The 27,495-nt window shown below is 43.4% G+C and overlaps 1 protein-coding gene across 1 annotated transcript in view; it reads right to left on the bottom strand.

Annotated features, from left to right (window-relative positions):
* The window catches only part of TRPM2 (transient receptor potential cation channel subfamily M member 2), a 262,145-nt gene that overhangs the window by 87,031 nt on the left and 147,619 nt on the right, over window positions 1-27,495 (bottom strand). Inside the window, exons 12-15 of the mRNA XM_040357186.1 lie at window positions 19,566-19,703; window positions 14,656-14,785; window positions 13,193-13,338; window positions 1,144-1,256 (exon numbers count right to left, since the gene is read on the bottom strand). Of these exons, the coding sequence (XP_040213120.1) occupies window positions 1,144-1,256; window positions 13,193-13,338; window positions 14,656-14,785; window positions 19,566-19,703 (527 nt within the window). The remainder of the gene's footprint in view (window positions 1-1,143; window positions 1,257-13,192; window positions 13,339-14,655; window positions 14,786-19,565; window positions 19,704-27,495) is intronic.

Below are 27,495 nucleotides of genomic sequence, written 5' to 3'. Positions count from 1 at the left end.
ATGCAAATTTTCCTTCTCATAACTTGCTTCTGAGCATGCGCGTTTTTTCCCCCGTCGTTAAAGCGTACATACGACCATTTTTCACGCAGAGAAAAACAACGTGAAATATAGAGCATGTTCTAAATTTTTAATGCCCATTTTTCTCGTCAAGAAAAATGCTCTGGAGCCTACACACGATCGTTTTTAATGACCGATTTAAAAAATTGCATTTTTCTCGTCATGAAAAACGGTCGTGTGTACGCAGCTTTAGATATGTTTAGTAGCATTAACATTAAGGAGTGAGGCAGCAGGCATTCTTAACAACCAGTGAATAGCTGGTAGTTAAGGAGAAGGCCGGGAAGCTGGCCGCCGCATCCTTAATAACGTATGAGTCATCAGCTGTTTTCCGTAATGTAAAAAAAAAAAAAAACAGTTGCCAGAAATAAAAAATTGTGAAAAAAATGGCGTGGGTTCCCCCACCACCCAACCCATACCAGGTTTACTTGTCCCCCATCCCCCCTTCCTGGCCTGCCAGGCTGCATGCTTGGATAAGGGTCTGGTTTGGATTTTGGGGGGGAGGGGAATCCACATAGTTTTTTTCTCAATTTTGTTTTGCTGGCAACTGTTTTTTTTTACTTTTAGCTGATAGTGGGGGAATACCACTGACAGCTGATGACTCACCCGTTGTTAAGCATGTGGCAGCCAGCTTCCCAGCCCACTCCTGAACATTCAGCTATTCACTGGATGTTAAGGACGCAGGAGGCTTTTGCTTCCAAAAAACGCTCTGCTAAATGCTGGGCACCAACATTTAGCAGAGTTTAGGAGAGCTTAGGAGCTGTCAGTCTTTTTTCTGCTAAAACTCTCTTACTCACACTGGAAAAGGTTTTTTTTTTCTGCCACTAAAATTGCCTGCCAAAAAATGCTGCTAAAGCCTATGTGCGCATGAACACATAGGATAACATGCAGGGGAGTTTAGAGGCAGTTATTAAAAAAAGTCTGATGCCCAAAACAGCAGCTGTAAAAATGCCCATTGTGCATGAGGCCTAGGGACCAGCACGAAAAGCACTAGAAAAAATTGACTTAAATACATGAGTCTTTAAAAAAGTATAATGCATATTACATTCCTTGGTTATAAATCATTGCTCACCTTTTTCATTTACTTACCTGAACGTTAACAGACGTGTAAAAATGAGAGGAAAAAGGAGCATACAGACTATCACCCTCCATAATTCATTGTCGACAGATAACTCTCCAAACCAGACTCGAGTAAGGAATGCCTGTAGGAAAATAAACTTGTATTAGTGTGTTTGGGGTGGTACATTCCTGTTAGACTCCATTAATTATTATACACAATGGGAGATCAATGGAACTGTGCAGTTTATATGTCAGCCTTTTTCAATCAGGGGTGCCTTTTGGGTTCTTCAGGGGTGCCTTGGCAAAATGCCTACAATTGACCACAAAGTTCTCAAAAATTGTCAACAAGCCAGCGAGTGGATCAAGCCTACCTTTTTCTTACACAAAGCCACAGGTTTTTGTTATGCAGTAAGTAGAAAAACTGTTAAAATACTAGTCAGTATCAGTTTGCAAACATGGAGGAAAAAAATAACATCTAATGTTGGATGGCCCACAAGTGTGCATACTGCTGCGTTATGTAAAACGATTTGTTTATTTCTTTAAATTTTAAAATGGGTTTCTTGAAATTGTACATAATGTTAATGGTTGCCATGACTGAAAAAAATGATTGAGAAACTCTGATCGTATATCTACTTTTGTGTTGCTCTAACAGTTTTACCTTTTAGTGATTATTTAGATAGAAACAGGAGCCTTGTGGCTTGTGAAAATTAGTTATTCCAATAAAATAAGTGGGATAGGTGGTGGGTTCTGATGTCTGAATACAAGCGGAGATGTGCAACATTTGTAAGGAGAAGGAATTATTAAAAAAATTAATACAAATTAGAACTATTTTCTAGGAATTGCTATTTCATTTTTAAAAAGGAAAACAGGAATCCATTTGTCAATGTCCAATGTTGGAGGTAAAGATTAGGGATGAGCTTCGAGTTCGAGTTGAACTCATGTTCGACTCGAACATTGCCTGTTCGCCGAACAATTTGGGGTGTTTGCGGCAAATTCGAAAAGCCGCGGAACACCCTGTAAAAATCTATGGGAGAAATCTAAAGTGCTAATTTTAAAGGCTTATATGCAAGTTATTGTCATAAAAAGTGTTTGGGGACCTGGGTCCTGCCCCAGGGGACATGTATCAATGCAAAAAAACCTGACATTTTTTCGGGAGCAGTGATTTTAATAATGCTTAAAGTGAAACAATAAAAGTGAAATATTTAAAATTTCGTACCTGGGGGGGTGTATAGTATGCCTGTAAAGCAGCGCTTGTTTCCTGTGCTTAGAACTGTCTCTGCACAAAGTGTAATTTTTGAAGGAAAAAAAGTAATTTAACCTCCCTGGCGGTATGATTCTTTCCGAAAAAACATGCTGAAAGCGGTACCATTATTTGCAAGGAAATTTGGCGTTTTATATTGTAGGTCTGTAATTTTTAGAAATAACTCACTTAAATCTGACCAAACAAGATTCTAATAGGCATCCCGGGTATGACATTTTTTTAAAAACAAAATTATAAATTATAATATAATAAATAATTATAAATAATTATAACAAATAATAATATAATTATAATAAAAATTATTCAATAATGTAATCAAATTAAAATCACTGAAATTTGCTCAGTTGCAGAATTGTTGCTGTCATTATTTTTTTTTTTTTTATGACGAATTTCCCCACAAATCGCTATCGCACAATTCTGCAAGTGATTATAATTTATTATCGCTGTTTTCTAGCTGATCTAAAACTATTTTTGACATAAAGGGACACTTTTGGTTGCTATGGACAATCTACAGTTTGCAGGGAGAAAAAAAGGTTTTTATTATATAAAATGACATGCATGACACAGGACAGACCACTAGGGACAGGGGGGGTGTGTTTTTTTTACATACAGTACTGTAATCTATAAGATTACAGTATACTGTATGTAAGTTGTTTGTTTACGTTTTTGAATTTGGCGCCGTTCTCCGTCCCCGTGCGTCGTAACGTCGCAGGGAACGGAGATCGGCGTCACACGGAGGCACTATGTGAATCGAGCGAGGTCCCGCTCGCTCACACAACGCGGTGGCATCGCTGGATCCAGGGACAAGGTAAGTAAAAAGTGCCTGTGGATCTAGCGAGGCAAGCCCGAGACTGACTCGGGGTTACCGATCGTAGCAGGAAAATCTAACCCCGAGTCAGTCTCGGGAACACCGCCAGGAAGGTTAAAATCACTCACGGCTATAATGAATTGTCAGCTCCCGGCAATACAGAGAAAAGTCATTCATAAAAAGACCGAAGACCGAGAGTAGATTACCACCGCTGGAATCTTTTTTTTTCATTTTTTCATTTTTATTTTTAATAAAGGACTTTCCCAACGGTGTTGAATTTGGGGGGACCCCCACGCATTTTTGTTTTATAATTGATTTTTCTCTTTATTGCCGGGAGCCGACAGTTCATTATAGCCGCGAGTGATTTTAAATGACTTTTTTTCCTTCAGAAATTACATTTCGTGCAGGGACAGTTCTAAGCACGGGAAACAAGCGCTGCTTTACAGGCATACTATACACCCCCCCCCCAGGTACGAAATTTAAAGGAATATTTCACTTTTATTGTTTCACTTTAAGCATTAATAAAATCACTGCTCCCGAAAAACGGTTGTTTTTAAAACTTTTTTTTTTTGCATTGATACATGTCCCCTGGGGCAGGACCCGGGTCCTCAAACACTTTTTGGGACAATAACTTGCATATTAGCCTTTAAAATTAGCACTTTAGATTTCAAACGTTCGAGTCCCATAGACTTTAACAGGGTTCTAAAGTTCACACAAACTTTTGGTCTGTTTGCAGGTTATGGTGCGAACCGAACAGGGGGGGGGGGGGATGTGTGTTCGGCTCATCCCTAGTAAAGATTATGATTTGTAAATTAAGTAAATACAATGTCCCCTTTCTTGTCAAGGAGATGCACATTGGTATAAGTGCTTTCTTCAATTTTCATAATAGGATATCAATATACACCATGTTATGCATGATAATTCATGATACATAGTCAATTACAGTATAAATAATCGGTTTGTACAAAAGATAGCCCTTTGGAAGTGGGACTTTATAGGCACTGAAACGTTTATGTTATAAAAAATATAATTTATAGGTACAAAAAAGGATTAAAAACTTAGTAGGACATACAGAGAATCATACAAATGTATATGTAAAGATACAAAATGATCATAAAAGAGTAAAGACACTAACACATTTCAATGATTCTTCTTCAGAGGTGTCAGAATACAATGATGCAGATAATTTTTCTGAAAGGTAAGTGTAGACATAAATATAAATAGCCATAATTATATATACAGACACTGAGGGGCAAATCCACAAAGCAGATGCGCCGACTTAACTCGAGATTTCTAATTTTACTCCGCGCGTATCTTTGCGCCCGATCCTCAAAACGAAAAATCCGGTTTTTACGTCCTACTTAAAATAATTACTCTGGCGCATCCTCTGACGCAAATTACGCTAGTCACGCCGCTTTATTTGATAGGCAAAGATGCAAATGAGGGAGATAGGGCGATCCTCAAAATTAAGTGTGTGCGCCGTAGATTACGCCCTGTGCGCCGTAGATAACGCCCTGTGCGCACCTGTTAGTTTTCTGGAGCAAAATTAGACTTTATAAAAGCAGCCCTAATTTTACACCAGCCCTGTAAAGGTCTGCTGAAGCAACACGATTTAGGAATAGCTGCCAACACTTCATTGTGACTGCCAAAATGCCTGGGCCATCAATGATAATAACGGCACTCGCCACTTTACAGGCGCAGAGAAGGAGGAGGGCACAGAGGAGGAGGAGGAGGGCACAGGAGAGGATCTACCGGCCACGCCAAGATCTCTTTGGCATGACTGCGTCTGAGGTCATTGGCCACTTCAGATTAAACCAGGAAGCCATCCTGGACTTAACCAGGATCCTGCAGGATGATCTGAACACCCCAACCCAACGATCCCATGCCCTGCCAGCTCATATTAAAGTTATGGCCACCCTGCATTTTCTGGCCACTGGGTCTTTTCAGAGAACATGTGGAGGTCTGGCTGGGATGGTACAGTCCTCGATGAGCAGGTGTGTGCACCAGGTTGTCCCTGCAATACTGAGACGCATGGGCAGTCAATTTGAAAAGCCCACCCAGGAGGACCAGCGAATAAAGAGCATGGCTGATTTCTATCAGATTGCACGATTCCCACGGACCATCGGGGCCATTGACTGTACCCATGTGGCACTACAGCCCCCCCATGATACAGAGCACCTGTTCAGGAATCGAAAAAACTGGCATTCCATCAATGTCCAGGTAATCGTGGATGCCCATGGCCTCATCTGGCATGTGTGTGCCAAATTTCCAGGTTCGTGCCATGACAGCTACATCTTTAGGCAGACCAACATAGCACGTGAATTGGAGCAGAACGTGTATGGAGACAGCTGGCTGGTTGGTGAGTGACATGTGTGTCAGGTATGTCCCCCCCATGATGTAGACATCACATGGGGCACATGCATGACTAATATCCTCCTGTCTTTTGCCTTCCAGGTGACTCTGGATATGCCCTGGGCCCTCACATGATGACCCCATTCCGGAACCCCCAAACCCCAGGAGAGCAACGCTACAACGAGGCTCATATTCGCACCCGGGCAGTAGTGGAGCGTACTTTTGGCCTGCTGAAGTCCCGCTTCAGATGCCTGGACAAGACTGGGGGTACACTGCTGTATTCCCCAGACTTTGTGTGCCAAATAATAGGGGCTTGTTGCATTCTTCATAACTTTGCAACGAGAAGGGGACTGGAGATTAACTTACGTGCTGACCTGACCCCCCACCCAGGCAATCCCCCCCTAGCCCACTCTACCCGGTCTACTGAGGGCACAGTAGCCAGGAGACGCCTGGCAGAAGGCATATTTTCTCAGTAAATGGCCAGAAAAAATGTCACAATGTTTTTTTTTTTTTCCGATGCAAACGCACATGAATTATGTGACAATGTTATTATTTGTTTTCACTGCAAACGCACATGAATTATGTGACAATGAGAATGTTGCTTTGCACAGTAAACGCACATGTTTAATGACACATTGAGAATGTTTTTGTCTCTGGAAACGCACTTGATTTATGTCACAATGAGAATGCATGAATGCACACCACTGTGGTCCCTAGCACAAACACATCACATGCACATCGAATTGGATTAGATCCAAGTACCCCCCCCCCCTTTGGTACTTGGGAGCAGTAACGCCCCGCCACGGCTCCAATTATGTCACTGTGCATTCATACACCATTCAGGAACCTAGGATGACTTTTCCCTGGTCCTGGGGATCCCTTCTCCACCAAAACTGAGGGGGACACCCTTATTTTGTCAGGAATGCCACCCCCCCACATTCACACATCATTCACACACATAAACCAAATCATAAGTACAGTATAATAACCAAAAGTTTTAAAAAAAAAAAAAAAAAAAAAAAAAGTACCCCTGGTATTTAAGTCCGGCGGCGAGTGCTCCGTCTAGGCTGCCCACGGGCAGGGGCACGGGCACGGCCACGGCCACGGGCACGGCCACCTGGAGGATCTTCACGGGGGGGGGAGCAGGGGAGGGAGTATCTTCATTGGGGGGGGGAGCAGGGGAGGGAGTATCTTCATTGGGGGGGGGAGCAGGGGAGGGAGTATCTTCATTGGGGGGGTGAGCAGGGGAGGGAGGAGCCTCCCCTGGTGTCTGACCTCCGGCTGGCCTGCCCTCCAAGGCCACTGCTATCCTGGTCAGGCAGGCAGTGATGGCAGCCGTATTGGCCTGGCCAGCCCGGGTGTTCTCCTGCACAGCCCGGGTGTTGTCCTGCACAGCCCGGGTGAGGGCAGTCACCTCCTGGCCCACGCCTGTTGTGGCGGTATGCAGGGACCACAAACAGGTGATGACACCCAATGAATTGGTGGCCACATCACTGAGTGACTCCCTCATTACATCCAGGCTGTGCTCCATCTTGGCCATAGTTTTTTTGATGTCACCCAGACTGCGGGTCTGCTTGGCATTGTCCCTCAGCAGACTGGCCGGCATATGCTCAGACCCCACCCTGGTGTCCTGGGTCGCCATCCTGCCTGCCCCTGAGGCTTGTGGCCAGGTAGGAGGGGATAGAGTGACCCTTGTGGGTTGCGGCATGTTGTGGGAGGAGTGGGAGGGGCTACCCCTGATGGTGGCCTGACTGGTGCCAGCCTCTGGGGGATCCTCTGGGGTAGCCTCAAGGGGATCCTCTGGGGTAGCCTCAAGGGGAGCCTCTGGGGTAGCCTCAAGGGGAGCCTCAAGGCTAGCCTCAAGGGTATCATCAAAGGTCATCAGATCTGTGGCAATAATGATTTCCCGGCCAATCTGGAGATCTTCTTCCTCCTCCCCCTCATCCTCCTCCCCCTCATCCTCCTCCCCCTCAGCCTCCTCATGAGGGGAGGTTTGGCCACTCCCCTCCCCTGGGGACTCCTCAGCAGGCTCCTGTCTTTGGGGTGGTGCAGCAGCCTGGCCTGATGGCCCAGCAATCTCCTGGTCATCTGTGGAAGACACCAAACAATCACAGGTTTGAGGATCCACACACTTGCCACATGTTCCCTTCCCCCACCCACACATGCTAATCACCAAAAAAAACAAAAAAAAAAACTTACCTGGCCTCACAGGAACATCAGACTGATAACCAGGCAGGCCCACCACCTGCTCTGGCTCGAAACACCGGGCCACTGCCCATTCCTCCTCAGTCAGCCGGATGGGGCATGGTCCCCCTCCTCCAGTGCCCCTCCTATGCGCAGTGAGCTTGGCCACCTTATTGCGGACCACGCTCCTCAGATCATTGATCTTTTTCTTAATGCCAGCGGGGGTCCTCGTCTCCCCTCCCCCCGCCGCATTTATGTGATCTGTTATTTTGGCATAGATCCTCTTCCTTTGGGCCGGGGAGGTGTTCCGGCTATCAGGCCCATGTAGATATCTTCCATATTGTATGACATACCTGGCTAGGATTTGCTTTTCAACATGTGAAAAATTCAGCTTCCTGCGTTTGGGGGCCATCACAGACACCACCCAGCAACAAGAAGCCAAACAGGACAAACACACAAAAATACACACACAAGCAGACAGCTACTACAAAGTCAAATACAAACACACAAAAATACACACCAAACAAATACACAAAAATACACACAGACAGCTACTACAAAGTCAAATACAAACACACAAAAACCAAACACAAAATCCAAGCAGAAAAAAATAAAATAAAAAAATTACCAAAAACAATCAAACAAAAATTACACTTATCACAAACAAACAACAACTACTATCTACTACTCCTCCAACACTTCTCTATCAAACACAACTTACCAACAAACACTGACAAACTAAGAGCAGAAGCAAATTGCTCATGGAAGGGAACACAGGGAAATACTTTTGCAAATGAAGTGTGTTTGACTGGAGCTAGTTAAGCACAGTGCGATCCTCAAACTAAGTACACTTGGCCTTTTACCTATCTCACTGATTGCGCCAAGCAAAGTTCTGCACATGCGCAGTGAGCAGCAGATTCGTGCGCGCATGCGCAGTACGGCCGGACCTTCATTTGCATGGGGTCACGGCTCATTACAATGAAGCACGCCCACTTCCTTCCCACTTGCCATAACCCCGCCTTACGCCTCCGTATTTACGTTACGGCAGGCGCACTTTTGGGCGCAAATGCGCTGTGGATACGGCAATTACGACACCAACTTAGGGCGCCGTAACTTAAATGACATAAGTTAGAAAAAACTTATTTTGCGCCGCTGGCTGTGGATTTGGCCCTGAGTGTACACAAATAAACTATTCTAACCAAGTCAGAGAGATTACATCACATACAGTATGTATGCCTCTAAATTTTAAAACCAAGACAACAGGGGCTAAAGATTGCGCTGATTGTCACACCCCGCCGGACGCTAAGTGTTATTTCTATTGCTATGCAATTTGTTGTTGATCTTTTTATAGATTGGGCCATGCTTCTTGGTTGTCTTTACTATAGACCCCACAAGACTTTTGTGTTCCTCGGCTTCAGTGACCACTAAGGGAATCTTTTGCAGTGTTATACCGGGCTGGGGTCACGTGTGGCCCAGTGGTGGGCGTCCGGCAGGCTGTAAGCATCAGCACAATCCTTGGCCCCTATTGTCTTGGTTTTAAAATATAGTGGCATACATACTGTATGTGATGTAATCTCTCTGACTTGGTCAGTATAGTTTTTTTGTGTACACTCAGTGTCTGTATAAATCATTGCGGCTATGTATATTTATGACTACACTTACCTTTCAGAAAAATTATCTGTATCATTATGTTCTGACACCTCTGAAGAAGAATCTTCGAAACACGTTGGGTGTCTTTACTCTTTTATGATAATTTTGTATCATTACATATACATTTGTAGGATTCTCTGTATGTCCTACTAAGTTTTTAATCTTTTTTTGTACCAATTAATTATATTTTTTATAACTTAAATGTTTATTCAGTGCCTATAAAGTCCCAACTCCAGGGGGCTTCCTTCTGTATATTTAATAGGGATGATGGCACTTCACCCACTATAGCCAGGGTTCCTTTTCAAAATAATAATTTTGCACCAACATCTGCATGACAGCAACATGGGTAATAAAGAGAGGTCTGCTGTCCTTCCATTCCATTTTCATTTATGTGAATCCATCAGCTATCGATCTACCAGGAAGAAAGTGGAAAATGTTTCCACTGTAATGCCGCGTACACATGATCGGTTTGTCTGATGAAAACGGTCTGATGGACCGTTTCATCAGACTAACCGATCGTGTGTGGGCCCCATCGGTTTTTTATCCATCGGTTAAAAAACTAGGAACTTGTTTTAATATTATCTGATGGTTAACTAACCGATAGAAAAAAATGATCGTCTGTGGGCACATCCATCGGTTAAAAATCCATGCATGCTCAGAATCAAGTCGATGCATGCTCGGAAGCATTGAACTTCATTTTTCTCAGCACGTCGTTGTGTTTTACGTCACTGCGTTCTGAAACGATCGTTTTTTTAACCGATGGTGTGTAGGCACAACTGATGAAAGTCAGCTTCATTGGATATCTGTGTTGACGTTTTGGGGTATATGGCGCTGCTGGTCTGGTGAAGGGCTATCTATCTTCAAATGATATGCAAGTATATAGGCAAATACTGAATGTTGGGTTCCTTCCTTTGGTTTAGCTTAAATATATAGCCACCATTAGGATGTAAGGTCCCCCTTTTTATTGATTGGCAGTGTGTTTCCACTCTCAATTGATGAATGGTTCCTGTGTATCCGCCAAGGACAAAAAATGTTTAAGAAACTCAAATTAAATATAAAGAAACAATACGTTGGTGAAGGGGATATTAGTTGATGTCCCTTAGACCCAGTGTGATATTGGTAGGTGATATCAATTATGTTTGGACTGGGAAATTTTCAATAATCCAATGTGCAAGCTTCTGTTGGTAATTAGTTCACTAAAAAATATATATAATGAATTATGTAAGTTGGCAGAAAAAATCTATATATATAAAGATGGTCCCCAAGTGAAAAACTCTTATTCCGTGACAAACGCTAGTTATCTGTATCATATATAAAGTGTGTATCCAATATCAATGTTCAATCCAACAGACGAAACAGAAAAAAAGGGAGGGGAAAAAAGAAAAAAGAAAAAATTGCAAAAATGTGGAAAATCCTTTGCAATGCAAGCTATTATAGCTTCAAACTGTGCCCACTTAAAGTGCTATGTGCTGCTCAAAAATTGAGTAATAGTGAATATGTCCTCAAATGAAAATAATACAAGTTGAAAATAGCAAAAAATGATGATTGTGAAGAAAAATTTTTTTTATATTTATATATATAGTTCACTTGATTTCTCAGGAACAGGATCAAGAAAAGTAAAAAATCCTTTGCAATGCAGGCTATTATAGCTTCAAACTGCGCCCATTTAAAGTGCTATGTGCTGCTCAAAATTGAGTAATAGTAAATGTGTCCTTAAATATATATATATTTAAGGACACATTTACTATTACTCAATTTTGAGCAGCACATAGCACTTTAAATGGGCGCAGTTTGAAGCTATAATAGCCTGCATTGCAAAGGATTTTTTACTTTTCTTGATCCTGTTCCTGAGAAATCAAGTGAACTATATATATAAATATAAAAAAAATTTTTCTTCACAATCATCATTTTTTGCTATTTTCAACTTGTATTATTTTCATTTGAGGACATATTCACTATTACTCAATTTTTGAGCAGCACATAGCACTTTAAGTGGGCACAGTTTGAAGCTATAATAGCTTGCATTGCAAAGGATTTTCCACATTTTTGCAATTTTTTCTTTTTTCTTTTTTCCCCTCCCTTTTTTTCTGTTTCGTCTGTTGGATTGAACATTGATATTGGATACACACTTTATATATGATACAGATAACTAGCGTTTGTCACGGAATAAGAGTTTTTCACTTGGGGACCATCTTTATATATATAGATTTTTTCTGCCAACTTACATAATTCATTATATATATTTTTTAGTGAACTAATTACCAACAGAAGCTTGCACATTGGATTATTGAAAATTTCCCAGTCCAAACATAATTGATATCACCTACCAATATCACACTGGGTCTAAGGGACATCAACTAATATCCCCTTCACCAACGTATTGTTTCTTTATATTTAATTTGAGTTTCTTAAACATTTTTTGTCCTTGGCGGATACACAGGAACCATTCATCAATTGAGAGTGGAAACACACTGCCAATCAATAAAAAGGGGGACCTTACATCCTAATGGTGGCTATATATTTAAGCTAAACCAAAGGAAGGAACCCAACATTCAGTATTTGCCTATATACTTGCATATCATTTGAAGATAGATAGCCCTTCACCAGACCAGCAGCGCCATATACCCCAAAACGTCAACACATATATTCATTTACTCTCATTTGAGAGTACTTAAGGGGAGGCAGCAGCATTCATAACCTAGTCCTAGCGCGGAAAAACCAAACTACTTCATTGGATATCTGATGAAAAAATCCATCAGTCCGTTTTCATCGGATGAACCGATCGTGTGTACAGGGCATTACTGATTAGTGGATATTTCCACATTAAAAACCTTCAAGGATCAGGGTGTTTTATGACAATAAATAAGTTATTAAAGTGAGAAAAGTATGGAGCCTGCTATTGCTGACCTTTTCTTTAGCATCAATGTTCTCTACAGCCTAGTACACAGGCTTTAGGGGGGTGTTCGGCTCATCCTTAGTACACAGCTTTTTGAGAGCCGATCACGACAGTTCAGGCATAATTATCCAAAGGAACAAACACGAAAAATGTTCTCGTACGATAACAGAATGAACGATTTTCATTTAATCAGGGCAGTATTCGTCCGAAACAAGACCAAACATGCTCGGAAACAAAATAATACATTACATTACAACCAGGGCTTTTTTTCAGGGGGAACTTGGGGGAACTCAGTTCCACCACCTCTGACTCAGACCCTTTGGTGCCTAATCACCACAATCACTTGTAAACACAGAAGTCTGGTTTCTGTGTGTACAAGTCACAGCTCTGTACTCTGTGTGTAACCCCCCTGAACTCTGCACTCTGTATGTAATGCAATCCTGGTATTTAATGCCCTTTTAAGACCCTTCTACTGTTTGTGAAATCTGAACGGGGTCGTGGTTGAGTTCCTGCACCTATTTTCTGAGAAAAAAAGCTCTGATTACAACACATTACATCACTTCCAAAGTTGTATTCTGTCACAAGATTCTTCTGATATTCTCATAGTGTGAACGAGGCATTAGTGTCTGACCAGAAATGAATAAAGAGATAAGGAATTTTGACACTCATTTACGGCATACTTATTACAGGCCAATAAAACAAAAGAATGTAAGCTGGACACAGTCAAGCAAATCATTTTTTGAAGGAGAGGCAGCAACAGCAGGTCCCATATTTAGTGTCAAGATTATATGTGCTAGTTGCAAAAAGTATGTGTGTACAACTATTCAATATATATTGTTATTTCTTCAAACTGCATTACTGATGAAAAACATAATTTGAAGGTAACTAGTGTTTTAAAAATATATATTTAGATAGTAATCAAACTAACCTGAACACCTCCATGAGACACAAATTTCATGTCCTTAGCCTCGAGGGCTAATTTCAGACAGGTAGCTTGTCCCCAGGCTTCAGAAACCCGTATAAGTAGTTTTAGAGCTCTTTCCTCATCTTTTCTGTAGCTTTCAGTGAAAACACCTTAATTTACAGGAAAAAAATGTTTATCGTTTGAACAGACCTGGACATTTTTAGAGATACGTTTCTGTATAGGAGAAGATGCAATACACCACAGACAATCCTGTCAACCTACATACATTGGACTGTTTCAGATAGAGAGTGGACATATTAAAACCAGGTTTTTAACTTTTCTTTTTCTTTTTTTTTCTGTATGTGATCCCACTGGAGAGAATGACACCTATTTCTGAAAAAGAAATACAGGAAAAATCATCTTGGGGGGACACTTGTTTCCTGTGGATATTTATTGAGGCATTTGGGAAAAAGGCTCCAATGGGGACACTTACTTTGGTGTAATGCCCCGTACACACCATCACTTTATGTGATGAAAAAAAACTACATTTTCTGTGAAGTAAAAAATGACGTTTTTGAAACTTCAATTTTCAAAGACGAAGTTGCCTACACACCATCGTTTTTCTCACAATGTTCTAGCAAAGCGAGGTTACGTTCTCACCACTTTTTCCATTGAAGCTTGCTTCATAAGTAGCTTCAGAGCATGCGCGGGTGAAAAAACGTCGTTTTAAACAACGTTTTTTGCTACACACGGTCAATTTTTGTGAAGTAAAAAATTACGTTTTGAAAAACGACACATAAAATTGAAGCATGCTTCAATTTTTTTTGGTCGTTTTTTACAAGACATAAAACAACGTTTTCCCCCACACACGGTCAATTAAAGTGACGTTTTTAAAAACATCGTTTTTTTTCATCACATAAAGTGATGGTGTGTACGGGGCATTAGAGGAATTTTCCCCCATTTTTTAGCCTGAGAGTTAGTTACTAAATGAGCTGAAAATCTACACACAATAAGATGATGTGAATATTCACTTCAATTATTCATTTATGTGAAACACTGACTCCTGATTGTTTATTTTATCTGAGCATGATGGGATAAAGTGAATATTCATACACACAATATATTGTGCGAAGATTCTTAACTCCTTTAGTAAATCAGACCAAGTTAGTCTGACGTCCAGGTGTTTCTACAGGGAAAGAAGTGGAGGGAAAGAACTTCAAGAGGACACAGAGGGACACAAAAATAAAACAGACCAAAATAGGTTACAAAAAAGAAAAAGAAAATACAGGTTTCCAGTAGACAACAAGCAAAAGGTCAACATTTTTCCATGCACTGATTGTCTTTTGTAATAGTCAATTTGATGCTGCAAATAATTTTCATGAAGTACAACTCCTGCATAAAATCTAACATAAGTAAAATAATAGCATTCTTAATTAACTCCCTAGTTTGTAACTTAACACTGTGGTCACTTTAAATTATTCACTTACCGATCGCTTTTTGCTCAAAGTCTTCAGCCATTGCCAGCATGTCTTCAGATGTGTCTGTGTCTTCTTCTTCTTTGGAGAGCTCTTTTAGAATCTTACTACAGGCGAGGGCGGCAGCCATGCAGTCGCGGCACTAGACATAACAAACACAAAGAAATAATAAATGTGTGGTTATTCTAAGTTTACAAATTACTTATCTGCATTCAGCTTACATTCTTTGTTCATACAACCCCACAAGCACTGGAAGGAAGCTGCAGGGAAGCAAGGGAGATTAGTCTATGCTGTAATATGAAAATATCCCTGTCACATTAAAGTGCATGTCAGGCCAACAATGTTTCTCAAGTATTAGATAGCATGGGGAAGGATTAAAACTCATGTAAAGGTTTTTACTTGTCACTAGTAAGAACCTAAGAAAGAAAATACTTTTTTTTTTTGCAGGATATAAGGTTTGTGGAAGCACCTGAAAATAGTGCCCCTTTTACTCAACATTTCCTCATTTAGCAGCTCAAAAAGACTGCACCCTTGGAGACAAAGGTGGCTGGGCATATGATTGGCAGCCAGGTGTACATTTCTCCACTGTTATGCCTGGCATTCAGACAGATGAGCAGGAGCCCAGTAGCACACAGCTTTCAGGGAAGACCTAGTCACTGCAGAAAACACTGCTACAATAGCTACCGTAACCTGAATACTGTTCTTCAAGTGGGGAAGCCCTGCTTTCCTAGTGGCTAGCCTATGCTACCATCCCTGAGATTCCTACAGCCACTCACCCTTGTTACAAGCCCAGAGATCCCTCCAGCTGTTCATCTGTGTTACTAGGCCTTGCCTGTACATTACTGTAAGAAATGCTGCCTGTAAGGATACGTGCAAGTAACTGTTTTGTACTGTACTCTTTCCTGAAGTAGTCATTTTTCCCTAGCCTCTGTTACTATAGAGCAGGGGCCACATCCAGCCTGCTGCAAATTTTTCAGGCCGCAGCTTGAGTCCTCAGATGTACTACAGGGTAGGGTTGGTTTCTGCTCAAACAATGTCTGGTAGCAGGACCTGAAGTGCATGCTCACCCCCTGGCAGTATGCCGTGCAGGTCCCGCCAACCTAGCACCTCACTAAGTTGTTTAAAGCTAGGACAGCCAGCTAGAACCTTTGCTACAGTCCCACTGTTAGTATCAGTGTCCATTACCACTGTAATTTTGCATACCACTTGCATGTGTAACAGTAGGGTGTCAGTCGGTAGATTCAGCAGAACTGTACTGAAGCCAGACACTGATGTGCAAATGTCACTGCTGGTGCTGTTGGGGGGTTCTGATGGGGACACAAATATGAAGAAGTGGCTCTGATGAGGGACAAAATGTGGAAGGAGTGCTCTAAGGGGGAAATAAATGTGCAGGGGTCTCTGCACAAATGTGTGTGAGGGGCTCTGACTAGGACACAGATGTGTGGGTGGGCTCTATAAGGGACTGAAACAGTGGCGGCCCATCCATAGGGGGGGGCCCGGATGCCGCTCCCCCCTCCTGAAGTTAAAAAACAAACAAAAAAACGGGCCCTTTAAGACATTTTATTTAGCTTAAAATTTAATTTTTACTTTTACTTTCAGTTCTGGCGGCCGTCAATAGAGGGCGCTGCAGCGCCACCCCCTATCGCAAATAACACACATTCATTGCATTGCATTGCATTGAACGTGTGTTATATCATTGTTGCCAGCTGCCGCTGGTCTATTCATATAACCGGACATAGGGCGCCGGTTACCTGAATAGCGGCAGCTGATTGGCTGAGGGGAACTGTCTATCAGAGCTGCTGGCTCTGATAGGCTTTTCAAGTTCCTTGCATAAGACTGACGGCCGTTTCAGCCAATCAGGTTCCCGGATTCTGGTTATCAGGAACCTGATTGGCTGAAGCCTCACCACGGCGGCAGAAGACATCGAGGGAGGACATGGAAGCTTCAGGTAAGTGCTTTTTACAGGGAAAGGGGCGACAATGGGCACAGTGGCATCATGGGGCACAGTGGTGACAAAGGGCACAGTGGCATCATGGGGCACAGTGGTGACAATGGGCACAGTGGCATCATGGGGCACAGTGGTGACAATGGGCACAGTGGCATCATGGGGCACAGTAGTGACAATGGGCACAGTGGGATCATGGGGCACAGTGGTGACAATGGGCACAGTGGCATCATGGGGCACAGTAGTGACAATGGGCACAGTGGCATCATGGGGCAAAGTGGTGACAATGGGCACAGTGGCATCATGGGGCACAGTGGTGACAATTAAAGGGCACAGTGACATGCACAGTGGCATCAATGGGCACAGTGGTGACAATTAAAGGGCACAGTGGTGACAATTGGCACAGTGGCAACAATTGAGGGGCACAGTGGTTGCGTTGATGGCATGGCACAGTGGTGACAATTGATGGCACAGTTGCTGTGTTTGATGGCATGGCACAGTGGTGACAATTGATGGCACAGTGACTGCATTTGATGGCATGGCACAGTGGTGACAATTGATGGCACAGTTGCTGTGTTGCATGGCACAGTGGTGACAATTGATGGCACAGTTGCTGTGTTTGATGGCATGGCACAGTGGTGACAATTGATGGCACAGTGGCTGCGTTTGATGGCATGGCACAGTGGTGACAATTGATGGCACAGTGGCTGCATTTGGTGGCATGGCACAGTGGTGACAATTGATGGCACAGTTGCTGTGTTGCATGGCACAGTGGTGACAATTGATGGCACAGTTGCTGTGTTTGATGGCATGGCACAGTGGTGACAATTGATGGCACAGTGGCTGCATTTGGTGACATGGCACAGTGGCTGCGTTTGATGGCACAGTGGCTGCATGTGATGGGCACAGTGAGGCTACAATTTTTTTTTTCCGTTTGCGCCCCCCCAAAAAATTTGGAGCACCAGCCGCCACTGGACCGAAATATGCAGATGTCTCCAATGGGGGCAAAAATATTTGTGGGGTTTCTTATGTAAACACACATATTCAGAGGGTCTCTGATGCGGAGACAAATATGTAGGGGGACTCTGACAGGGCCACAAATGTGTGGAGGCTCTAAGGGGGACACAAATGTGTGGGTTATCTCTATGGGGGATACAAATATGTGGGGATACCTGATGGGACAGAAATGTTCAGGGGGTCTCTGATGGGAACACAAATATGTGGGGGTCTCTGATGTAGAGGGGCTTTGATGATGACACAGATGTGTGTTGGGGGGTCTGCTAGGGACACAACTATGCAGTGGGGGTCTGATGGGGACACAGTGTGTGGGGGGGCTCTGATGCTGATACAAATGTGTCGGGGGTGTCTGATGGGGACACAAATATGCAGGGTATCTCGAAGAGTCGGTTCACACATAGGCGGCCCGACTTCGGGGGCGACTCTGCAAGTCGTCCTGAGGACGACTTTAGAGGCGATTCGCGAAACGACTTCTGTATAGAAGTCAATGCCGGTCGCCCCGAGCCGCCACCGAAATACTACAGGAACCTTTTTTCTAAGTCGGAGCGACTTGCGTCGCTCCTATTAGAACGGTTCCATTGCATTCAATGGGACGCGACACGTCAGGCGGCTGAGCCGCCTGTCCTGTCGCCCCAGTGTGAACCGGGTCTAAAGGGAACAAAAATATTCAGGGCATCTCTGATAGGGACACAAATATGCAGGGGGACTCTAATGGGGACACAAATGAGCGGGGGGGGGGGGTCTATCAGGTACACAGATGTTTGGGGAGACTGTGATGGGACACAAATGTGTGGGGAGACTCTGATGGGGACCAAATGTATGGGGGGGGAGACGGTAACATAGATGTAAGGCCCTGTTAACACTAGAAGTTTAGCCCTAGTGCATGAGGATAAGGCATTTGGGTGCGAGCGAAGGATACAGGTGCACCATCCAGCTCTACTGCTGGCAACCTGTCAAATTCTATTCTATTCTGCTGTTGCATATTCATTTATAAATAACTGTTTTTTTTTGGCCTGTGAATATGTGTAAAATGTACAATATGGCCGTCAAAGGAGGAGACACCTGATATAGAGCCTTTTAGAGAATGTGCTGTACTGCCACCTAGTGCTCAGATTGAGCCACAGAGAACTTTCTTTGAAAAACTCCAGATTGCAGTACTTTATAATATATTAACATTGTTCTGTACTGTATTTACACTTTTCCCCCATTCTTTCCCTGTTTAAATTGTACATCTTTTTCTGCACATACTTAATAATCTTCAAGTTACAGATACCCTACGTCAGTTCATTTGGATGATTTCTTTATACTGTTACAGCTACACTACAGTATGCAAAAACTGATAACAGCAAGTTTGAATTTAATAACTCAGAAGCAGTATCAGCTTCTGTAAATATTATTTTACTACTGATCAAATGCATCAGTTGTAGAGGCAATTCTTGTTAAAAAGACATATTACTATCATTACTTGAATATACAGTAGCTACTGTATAACGAGGCAATCAACTGTGTCCTTATTACAGAATTTAAAAAATATATTAAAATATTTACATTTCCTTTAAATGTAGAGCTTGGTCCTGCCTCCTTACTCTATCTGAGTCTCTATCTCTCTGAGGCTGCCATTACATTACAGAAACATTTAAAAGAGGGAAGTAGAAGGGGGCAAGACTTTTACAGGTAATTTGAGTATCATACATTAATTCAGTAACCTACCGTATATATCGGGACTTACTGAAATTATTTTTTACCTAAAGTGACCTCTATTTTAAATGAATTTATCACATTTCTAAATTTTAATTACCCTAGTTGGAGACCTTAAATGCATGAGAGACAATTCAACTTTAGATATGCTTTAGAGCTTTCAGTGATAAGTATGACACATATCTAATGGTGGCTGTTCCTTATAAGCAGTGTTATTGAACTCTTATTGCAATTTTCCAGTAAATAAATTATCTGTTAGTACCTGTGCCCAAAAGATTTCTGCAAGTTCTTTTCGGTTTTGAACAACAGCCCAAATAAGCAAATCTCTGATTGGATCCATAGAACAAGATGGTTTTACTTGAGATCTTTTGTGAAAGGAACGAAGTGTGACTTTCTGTACCTAGAGATACGGCAAAAAAAAGGTGTTTACATTTCAATCATTAGATTTCATTTACATATACAATTTATTATAATGTGTCAAAGTTGGGAAAAGCGACATCAAAAGAAATGGAAGTGCTCCAGCCAGATGAAAGAAACATAAACAAGCTTTTGCTTGCCTCTGTGTTAAGGACATCAGTACCATATTAACAATAATACTGTAAAATTTTCTTTATTGATGTATTGATTTTTAAAGATGCCATATTCAATTCATAAAAGATATAAAGTTCATAATAAGAGATCATAAATCATACATTGTTACATAAAGTCAATGTAAATTAAATTAAACAAATCTGTATAAAATTACCATTGGCTACAAAGATTTTGGTTTAAATGTTTTTTTTTTGTATACCTTTATTCATTACTTACATAAATTTTCACCAGCTGAGAATACAGGAGTCCTACAAACTCTTTGGCCCAGATTCTCAAAGAAGTGCCTATCTTTAGGCAGGCGTAGCGTATCTCAGATACACTACGCCGCCGTAACTTAGAGCGGCAGGTCCCGTATTCAGAAACAACTTGCGCTCTAAGTTACGGCGGCGTAGTGTATCTGACACGGCGTAAGCCCGCCTAATTCAAACTAGGCTGGTAGGGGGCGTGTTGTATGTAAATGTTTCGTGACCCCACGTAAATGACGCTCTTATTGAACGGCGCATGCGTGCGCATGCTCAGTATCACGTCGAATTTTCAAAGTAAATTACACCCGCTCAATGCTTAGGCAACGTGAACGTAACCTACGCCCAGCCCCATTCACGGACGACTTACGCAAACGACGTAAGACGACGCTGTTCGGACGTTTCCGACGTCCATACCTAACATGACTTACCCCTGCTTTATGAGGGGTAACTTTACGCCGGTCCGACGCCTTACGTAAATGACGTATCTTGATACGCCGGGCGCACGTACATTCGTGAATTGGCGTATCTAGCTAATTTGCATATTCTACGCGGAAATATACAGAAGCGCCCCTAGCGGCCAGCGTAAATATGCACCCTAAGATACGACGGCGTAAGAGACTTACGCCGCTCGTATCTAGGCAACGTGAAGCGTATCTGATTCTTTGAATCAGGCGCGGAGATGCGACGCCTCACACTCAGAGGTACGACGGCGTATCTGGAGATATGCCGTCGTAACTCCTTTGTGAATACGGGCCTTTGTGTCAAGTAAACATACATTTTGATCATGGCATTTTTTTCTGGGTAAATAAAGTTTATTGGCTTTATAGAACTTTTTATGGTATAATGGTATACGAGATATAAGACATCTATGTTGGGTTACAAAGTTCTACAGTGAAACTGTATTTTCTTATATGGTCTGCACTAACATCAAAATATGATCAATGATTATGGGATGGGAAAAGAGAATATTGAGTCAGGAAGAGGTAGGGGAAGTCCCCTGTTGACTGCATGGGGATTGATCCCAGAGAGTCCAGATTTGAGAGAATAACTCTAAGGTGTCCCTAATTCTACCCGAAAGGCAGGGCCGATCCTAGGGTCACAGGCGCCTGGGTGCAGAAATATTTCTGGCGCCGCCACGTGGGCGTGGTTATCTTTACTAACTCCTTCCCTTTACACGTGTTTCTATGGCAACAATTCAAACACAAAGATGCTCCCCTAAGGAGTCTTCGTTACCCTGGGATCCTCCCATGATCTCTTAACAATAAAAAAATACAGAAAGAGCAAGGAGTACGCTAATGGGACCTGGAGGAAGGGGTCTCTCTAATGCGCGCAAAGAGGGCCTCTGTTAGAAAGAGCCCCCAGACATACTACAGGAGATGATCAAAGACTACAGACATGACACAAAAGGTAATCAGAGGCTGCAGACATACTACAGGAGATGGTCAGAGACTGCAAAAATTATACAAGAGATCAATGTAGCCTTACCAGTGCCCACCAAATGCAGCCTTACCAGTGCCCACCAAATGCAGCCTTACCAGTGCCCACCAAATGCAGCCTTACCACACCAAATGCAGCCTTACCGGTGCCCACCAAATGCAGCCTTACCAGTGCCCACCAAACAGGGTTGGTGCAAGGATTTTTGACACCCTAGGCGAAAACCTCATTTTGCCCAACCCCCCTCCCCCTGGCTCAGCCGCTGACTCCACCCCCTTTGCCCTGCCTATGTATTACGTATACCTCACATTTTTGAACTTTTTGGCCTAAGGGCCATGGTTAAACAAAACCTGGGCTTCCTTGTCCCTCTAAATATGCTTTGATAGCTGTGACACAAGCTGGAGTCTCATAGATACATATAAACCTCAACACAATCATTTAGAAAATTACTTCCAACACATCTGGTTTTGTATACATTGAGCATAGACAGAGAGCTTAAAATAGAGGATTATAAAGGATCTGAGGAACCCGGGCTGGAGCCAAAGAATAAGTACTGCAGTATGACCCCATAGGGAGAGAGAGAAGGAAGAGGGGACACTATGGTACATGGAAGGCAGGATCACTATAGTACAAGGAAGGAAGGAAGGAAGGATCACTATGGTACAAGGAAGGAAGGCAGGAAGGAAGGATCACTATGGTACAAGGAAGGAAGGATCACTATGGTACAAGGAAGGCAGGAAGGATCACTATGGTACATGGAAGGCAGGATCACTGTGGTACAAGGAAGGAAGAATCACTATGGTACAAGGAAGGCAGGAAGGAAGGATCACTATGGTACAAGGAAGGAAGGAAGGAAGGATCACTATGGTACATGGAAGGCAGGACCCCTGTGGTACAAGGGAGGCAGGAAGGAAGGATCACTATGGTACAAGGAAGGAAGGATCACTATGGTACAAGGAAGGCAGGAAGGAAGGATCACTATGGTACAAGGAAGGAATGATCACTATGGTACAAGGAAGGCAGGAACACTATGGTACATGGAAGACATGAAGGAAGGATCACTGTGGTACAAGGAAGGCAGGAAGGAAGGATCACTATGGTACACGGAAGGAAGAATCACTATGGTACAAGGAAGGATCACTGTGGTACAAGGAAGGATCACTGTGGTACAAGGAAGGCAGGAAGGAAGGATCACTATGGTACAAGGAAGGCATGAAGGAAGGATCACTATGGTACAAGGAAGGAAGGTTCACTATGGTACAAGGAAGGCAGGAAGGATCACTATGGTACATGTAAAGCAGGAAGACTATGGCACATGGAAGTCTAGAAGACTATGGCACATGGAAGGCTATGGCACATGAAAAGCTGGAAGGCTATGGAACATGGAAGGCTATGGCACTTGGAGGCTATGGCTCATGGGAGGCTGATAGCCTTCCATGTGCCACAGCCTTCCATTGCCATAGCTGTCCAGCCTTCCATGTGCCATAGCCTTCCATGTGCCATAGTTGTTCAGCCTTCCGTGTGCAATAGCTGTCCAGCCTTCCATGTGCCATAGCCTTCCATGTGCCTCAGCCTTGCAACCTTCCATGTGCCATAGCCTTCCATATGCCATAGTCTTCCAGCCTTCCATGTGCCATAGCCTTCATTGTTCCATAGCCTTCCTTCCGTGTGTCATAGCTGTCCAGCCTTCCGTGTGCCATAGCCTTCCAAACTTCCATGTGCCATAGCCTTCCAGCCTTCCATGTGCCATAGCCTGGCTGGAAGGCCATGGCACATGGAAGGTTGGAAGGCTATGGCACATGGAAGGCTGGAAGGCTATGGCACACGGAAGGTTGGAAGGCTATGGCACACGGAAGGCTGGAGGACTATGCCACATGGAAGGCTGGACAGCTATGGCACATGGAAGGCTATGACACATGGAAGGCTGGGCGGCTATGGCACATGGAAGGCAATACATGGAAGCCTGGAAGTCTATGGCACATTTAAAGAGGTGAGAGATCACTAACCCAGGCTGCATTGTCTTCAGAGGCACAGCACAGGCAATTCAGGCAGTGACATCAGGTAGGATCACTAGCTGGTTTAAAATCTCCCGCCCACACCCCCTTCCCAGGGACAGATTGGCTACACACAAGGGGTTGTGGGCGGGCACAGGCGGAACATGGGGAGGAGGCTGGGCAGACTTAGCCTACCTCCTTCTTGTAAGGAAAATACAGCGGGCGCGGGGCGAGGGATGATCATGTGCAGCACTGAAGGAAAGGCACTCGGGCAGAGCAACATCAGGACAGGCAGGATCGCTGGCTGGTTAGAAATCTCCCGCCCACATCCCCTTCCCAGGCAGAGATTGGCTGCACGAAGGGGTTGTGGGCGGACACAGGCGGGACATGGGGAGGAGGTGAGGCAGACCTAGCCTCCCTCCTCCTCGCACGGAATGTACTGCATCCGCCGGGCAAGAAAATAAATCTTGGGCACAAAGCCGCGAGCGCACCAGGGGGCAGGCCCTGCAGGGAATGCTAATGTACTCCGTGATGGGGCGGGGAAGGAATATACTAATTCTGCTAACATATTGAATGCTGCGGGCGCGTGGGGGGCAGTAAATATGCACACTGCCGTCGCGGGCGGGAGGCAGCACACTCGGAAGTCGGTACTTACGATCAGGATACCCTGGCAGTCTGGCGCCCCCACCTCTGAGGCGCCTGGGTGCAGTGCACCCCTCGCACCCGCCCAGGATCGGCCCTGCCGAAAGGTATTCCATCCTATGAATGCCTGCAACAGTCTCAATAAGTGGTATTTGAGAGGTGACTTTGGTAGATCTCCAAAAGGTACGTATAAGTCTCTTAGACACTGTTAGAATATAATTGGTTAATTTCTTCAAATGTTTTGAAATACTTGACAATAGACATGTGCATTCGTTTTCGTCCGAATGCATTTTCGTCCGAATTTCAGGTATTTTTAGTTATCTGTTTAACAAACGAAAACGAAAGCGAAAGCGCAGAATACGAAAAACGAAAGATTCAACATTATAGAGAGAAAAGATTCGACATTATAGAGAGAAAAGATTCGACATTATAGAGAGAAAAGATCGCTGCTGGAATTGGGTGAGGCAAGTAAAATAAAAATGATGATGATGAATGTTATTGGCTTATTGTAACCAAAGAGGGGGAGCAGTAAAATAGCTAGAACTAACTTGATAATTCAACATGAACGACAAAGATTCGACAAAGCATCGAAAAACATACAAACGTTGAATCTGTCATTGATGGCTTATGGTGTCTGCCAAAAGTTCTAAGAAGATTCGACGGAGCAGCTAAACTGTACGAAGCGGACCGTTTTCATCGGACATGTCTCCTGGGAGCTTTTGGTCTGATGTGTGTACCACACCATCAGACCAAAATCCCAGCGGACAGAGAACGCGGTGACGTAGAAGACACCGACGTTCTCAAACACGGAAGTGCAATGCTTCCACGCATGCATTAAATCAATTCGACGCATTCGCGGGATTTCGGGACGCTGGTTACACGTCATAACCAGCGGACATGTCCGATTAGGTGTACTAACCATCGGACATGTCCGACGGACATGTTTCCAGCGGACAAGTTTCTTAGCTTGCTAAGAAACTTTTGTCCGCTGGAAACCTGTCCGCTAGGCCATACACACGGTCGGACATGTCCGCGGACCAGTTTCAGCGGACATGTTTGACCGTGTGTACGCGGCCTCAGAGTCTGCCATTTGAAATTGCAACGACTGAAGGGTGTCCTAGCCCTAACCCTCTTATAAAAAGGACTGTCAAAGAAATAAAACCTCTTTGGACGCGTACACACGGTCGGTCAAAACCGATGAAAACAGACTGAAGTACCTTTTTATCGGACCAAACCGACCGTGTGTGGGCTCCATTGGTCAGTTATATTTCAGTCAAAAAATGTAGAACTTGCTTTAAAATTTAACCGATAGACGCCTAACCGATAGGTCAAAACTAGGGCCGAAACAACTAATCGATTAATCGACAACTAATCGATTATGAAATTAATCGATTAAAATTTTCATAATCGATTAATCGGCCAGTAACATAATGGGGTTAAAACAACTAAAATTAGCCCTTTATAGTACAAAAAAGCAAATCGCTACTGTAAATATAAATTTTACTGTCCCACAGTAAAAAAATGAACCCCTTACAGTAGCGATTATTTGCTCTTTTTGTACTTATTTTTGTTTTTTTAACCCCATTATGTCACTAAACATCTCAGGGCTGGGTTCACACCTCTGTTTTCTGGTGCTTTTTGAAGAAACACACTACAGTTCATTTACATGTTTTCCTATGGGACACGTTCACATCCATGATTTCTTTTCAGCTGCTGCGTATTTGGAAAGGGGCAGGGACTTTTTAACGCAAAACCGTGCTATTTTTTTTTTGTTCAATATACTTCAATGGAGAAGCTGCAGAAAAGCATGCAATGTGTTTTTGCGGCAATTTGCAATTTGTAATCTGCCCAACAACAAATTGGAAAATAATCGTTAGTTGCAGCCCTAGTCAAAACTGACGGTTAGTATGCAAAAGCATCTGTTAAAAATCCACGCATGCTCAGAATCAAGTCGACGCATGCTTGGAAGCATTGAACTTCGTTTTTTTCAGCACGTCGTTGTGTTTTACGTCACCGCGTTCTGACCCGATCGGTTATTTAACCTATGGTGTGTAGGCACATCAGACCATCAGTCAGCTTCGGACCGTTCTCATCGGATGGACCGACCGTGTGTACGTTGGCCTTTTACATGCAAGAAGTATCTGGTGCCCAATGACTTTTATTACCTTTGCACCCACTATACCTCACAACCCACCACATATTGAAGGATGTCAGCTATCTTTAGCCTTGAAGGTTTTCATTTCATTTTCATTCACAATGCGCTGCTAACTTCTGGTGCTCATATAATGGGAGTTTCTCAAAATCAATCTATGACAAATTACTACCCAGCAACTATAGCTTCATGACTAAGAATAGAGGGCCAGATTCACAAAAGAGATACGATGGCGTATCTCCTGATATGCCGTCGTATCTCTGTTTTAGGGCCATTCTAACTATGCGACTGATTCATAGAATCAGTTACGCATAGCTAGCCCTAATATCCGACAGGTGTAATTGAATTACACCGTCGGATCCTAGGATGCAATACTTCGGCCGCCGCTGGGGGGAGTTTGCGTCGTAAAAACCAGCGTTGGGTATGCAAATTAGCAGTTACGGCGATCCACGAAGGTTTTTCCCGTTGTTACGTCGGCGCAAGTCTTAGTTTCCCGTCGCAAAGTTAGGGGTACTTTAACATGGTGTAAAATTACTCCACCATGTTAAAGTATGCCCGTCTTTCCCGCGTCGCTTTTGAATTTTTTTGTATTCCCGGCGTAAGTACGTTACGCATGTCGTGATTCTCAACACGTTGGCGCGTCGTAATTTCACGCAAAACACAATGGGAAATTTGCGAACGGAGCATGCGCAGTACGTTCGGCGCGGGAGCGCGCCTGATTTAAATGGTACATGGTACCCGCCCCATTTGAATTTGGCCGCCTTGCGCCAGACGTGTTTACGATACACCGCCACAAGTTTACAGGTAAGTGCTTTGTGGATCGGGCACTTAGACTGAAAACTTGCGGCAGTGTAACGTAAACGGGTTACGTTACGCTGCGCCGCAGGTACGAGAATCTGGCCCAGACAAACTAAAAAAGGTGGTGGCATATGCATTATTCACGACACTAATTTGATTTGCCAAGAAATCTCCTCTTCTCCCTATAATACCTTTGAACACCCAGCAGCGAAATGCTTAGTGAATGATGACGCAGCATTCACATTCACAATCATCTATAGGCCCCCTGGCCCTCTGGCCCAATTTCTCTCTGATTTTGCCGACTTCTCTATGCAACTTTCATTGCTTTCCAATCAT

Source organism: Rana temporaria, chromosome 6 (genome assembly GCF_905171775.1).
Source record: "Rana temporaria chromosome 6, aRanTem1.1, whole genome shotgun sequence".
Lineage (NCBI taxonomy): Eukaryota > Metazoa > Chordata > Amphibia > Anura > Ranidae > Rana > Rana temporaria.
This window is presented reverse-complemented; position numbering and strand designations above follow the sequence as displayed.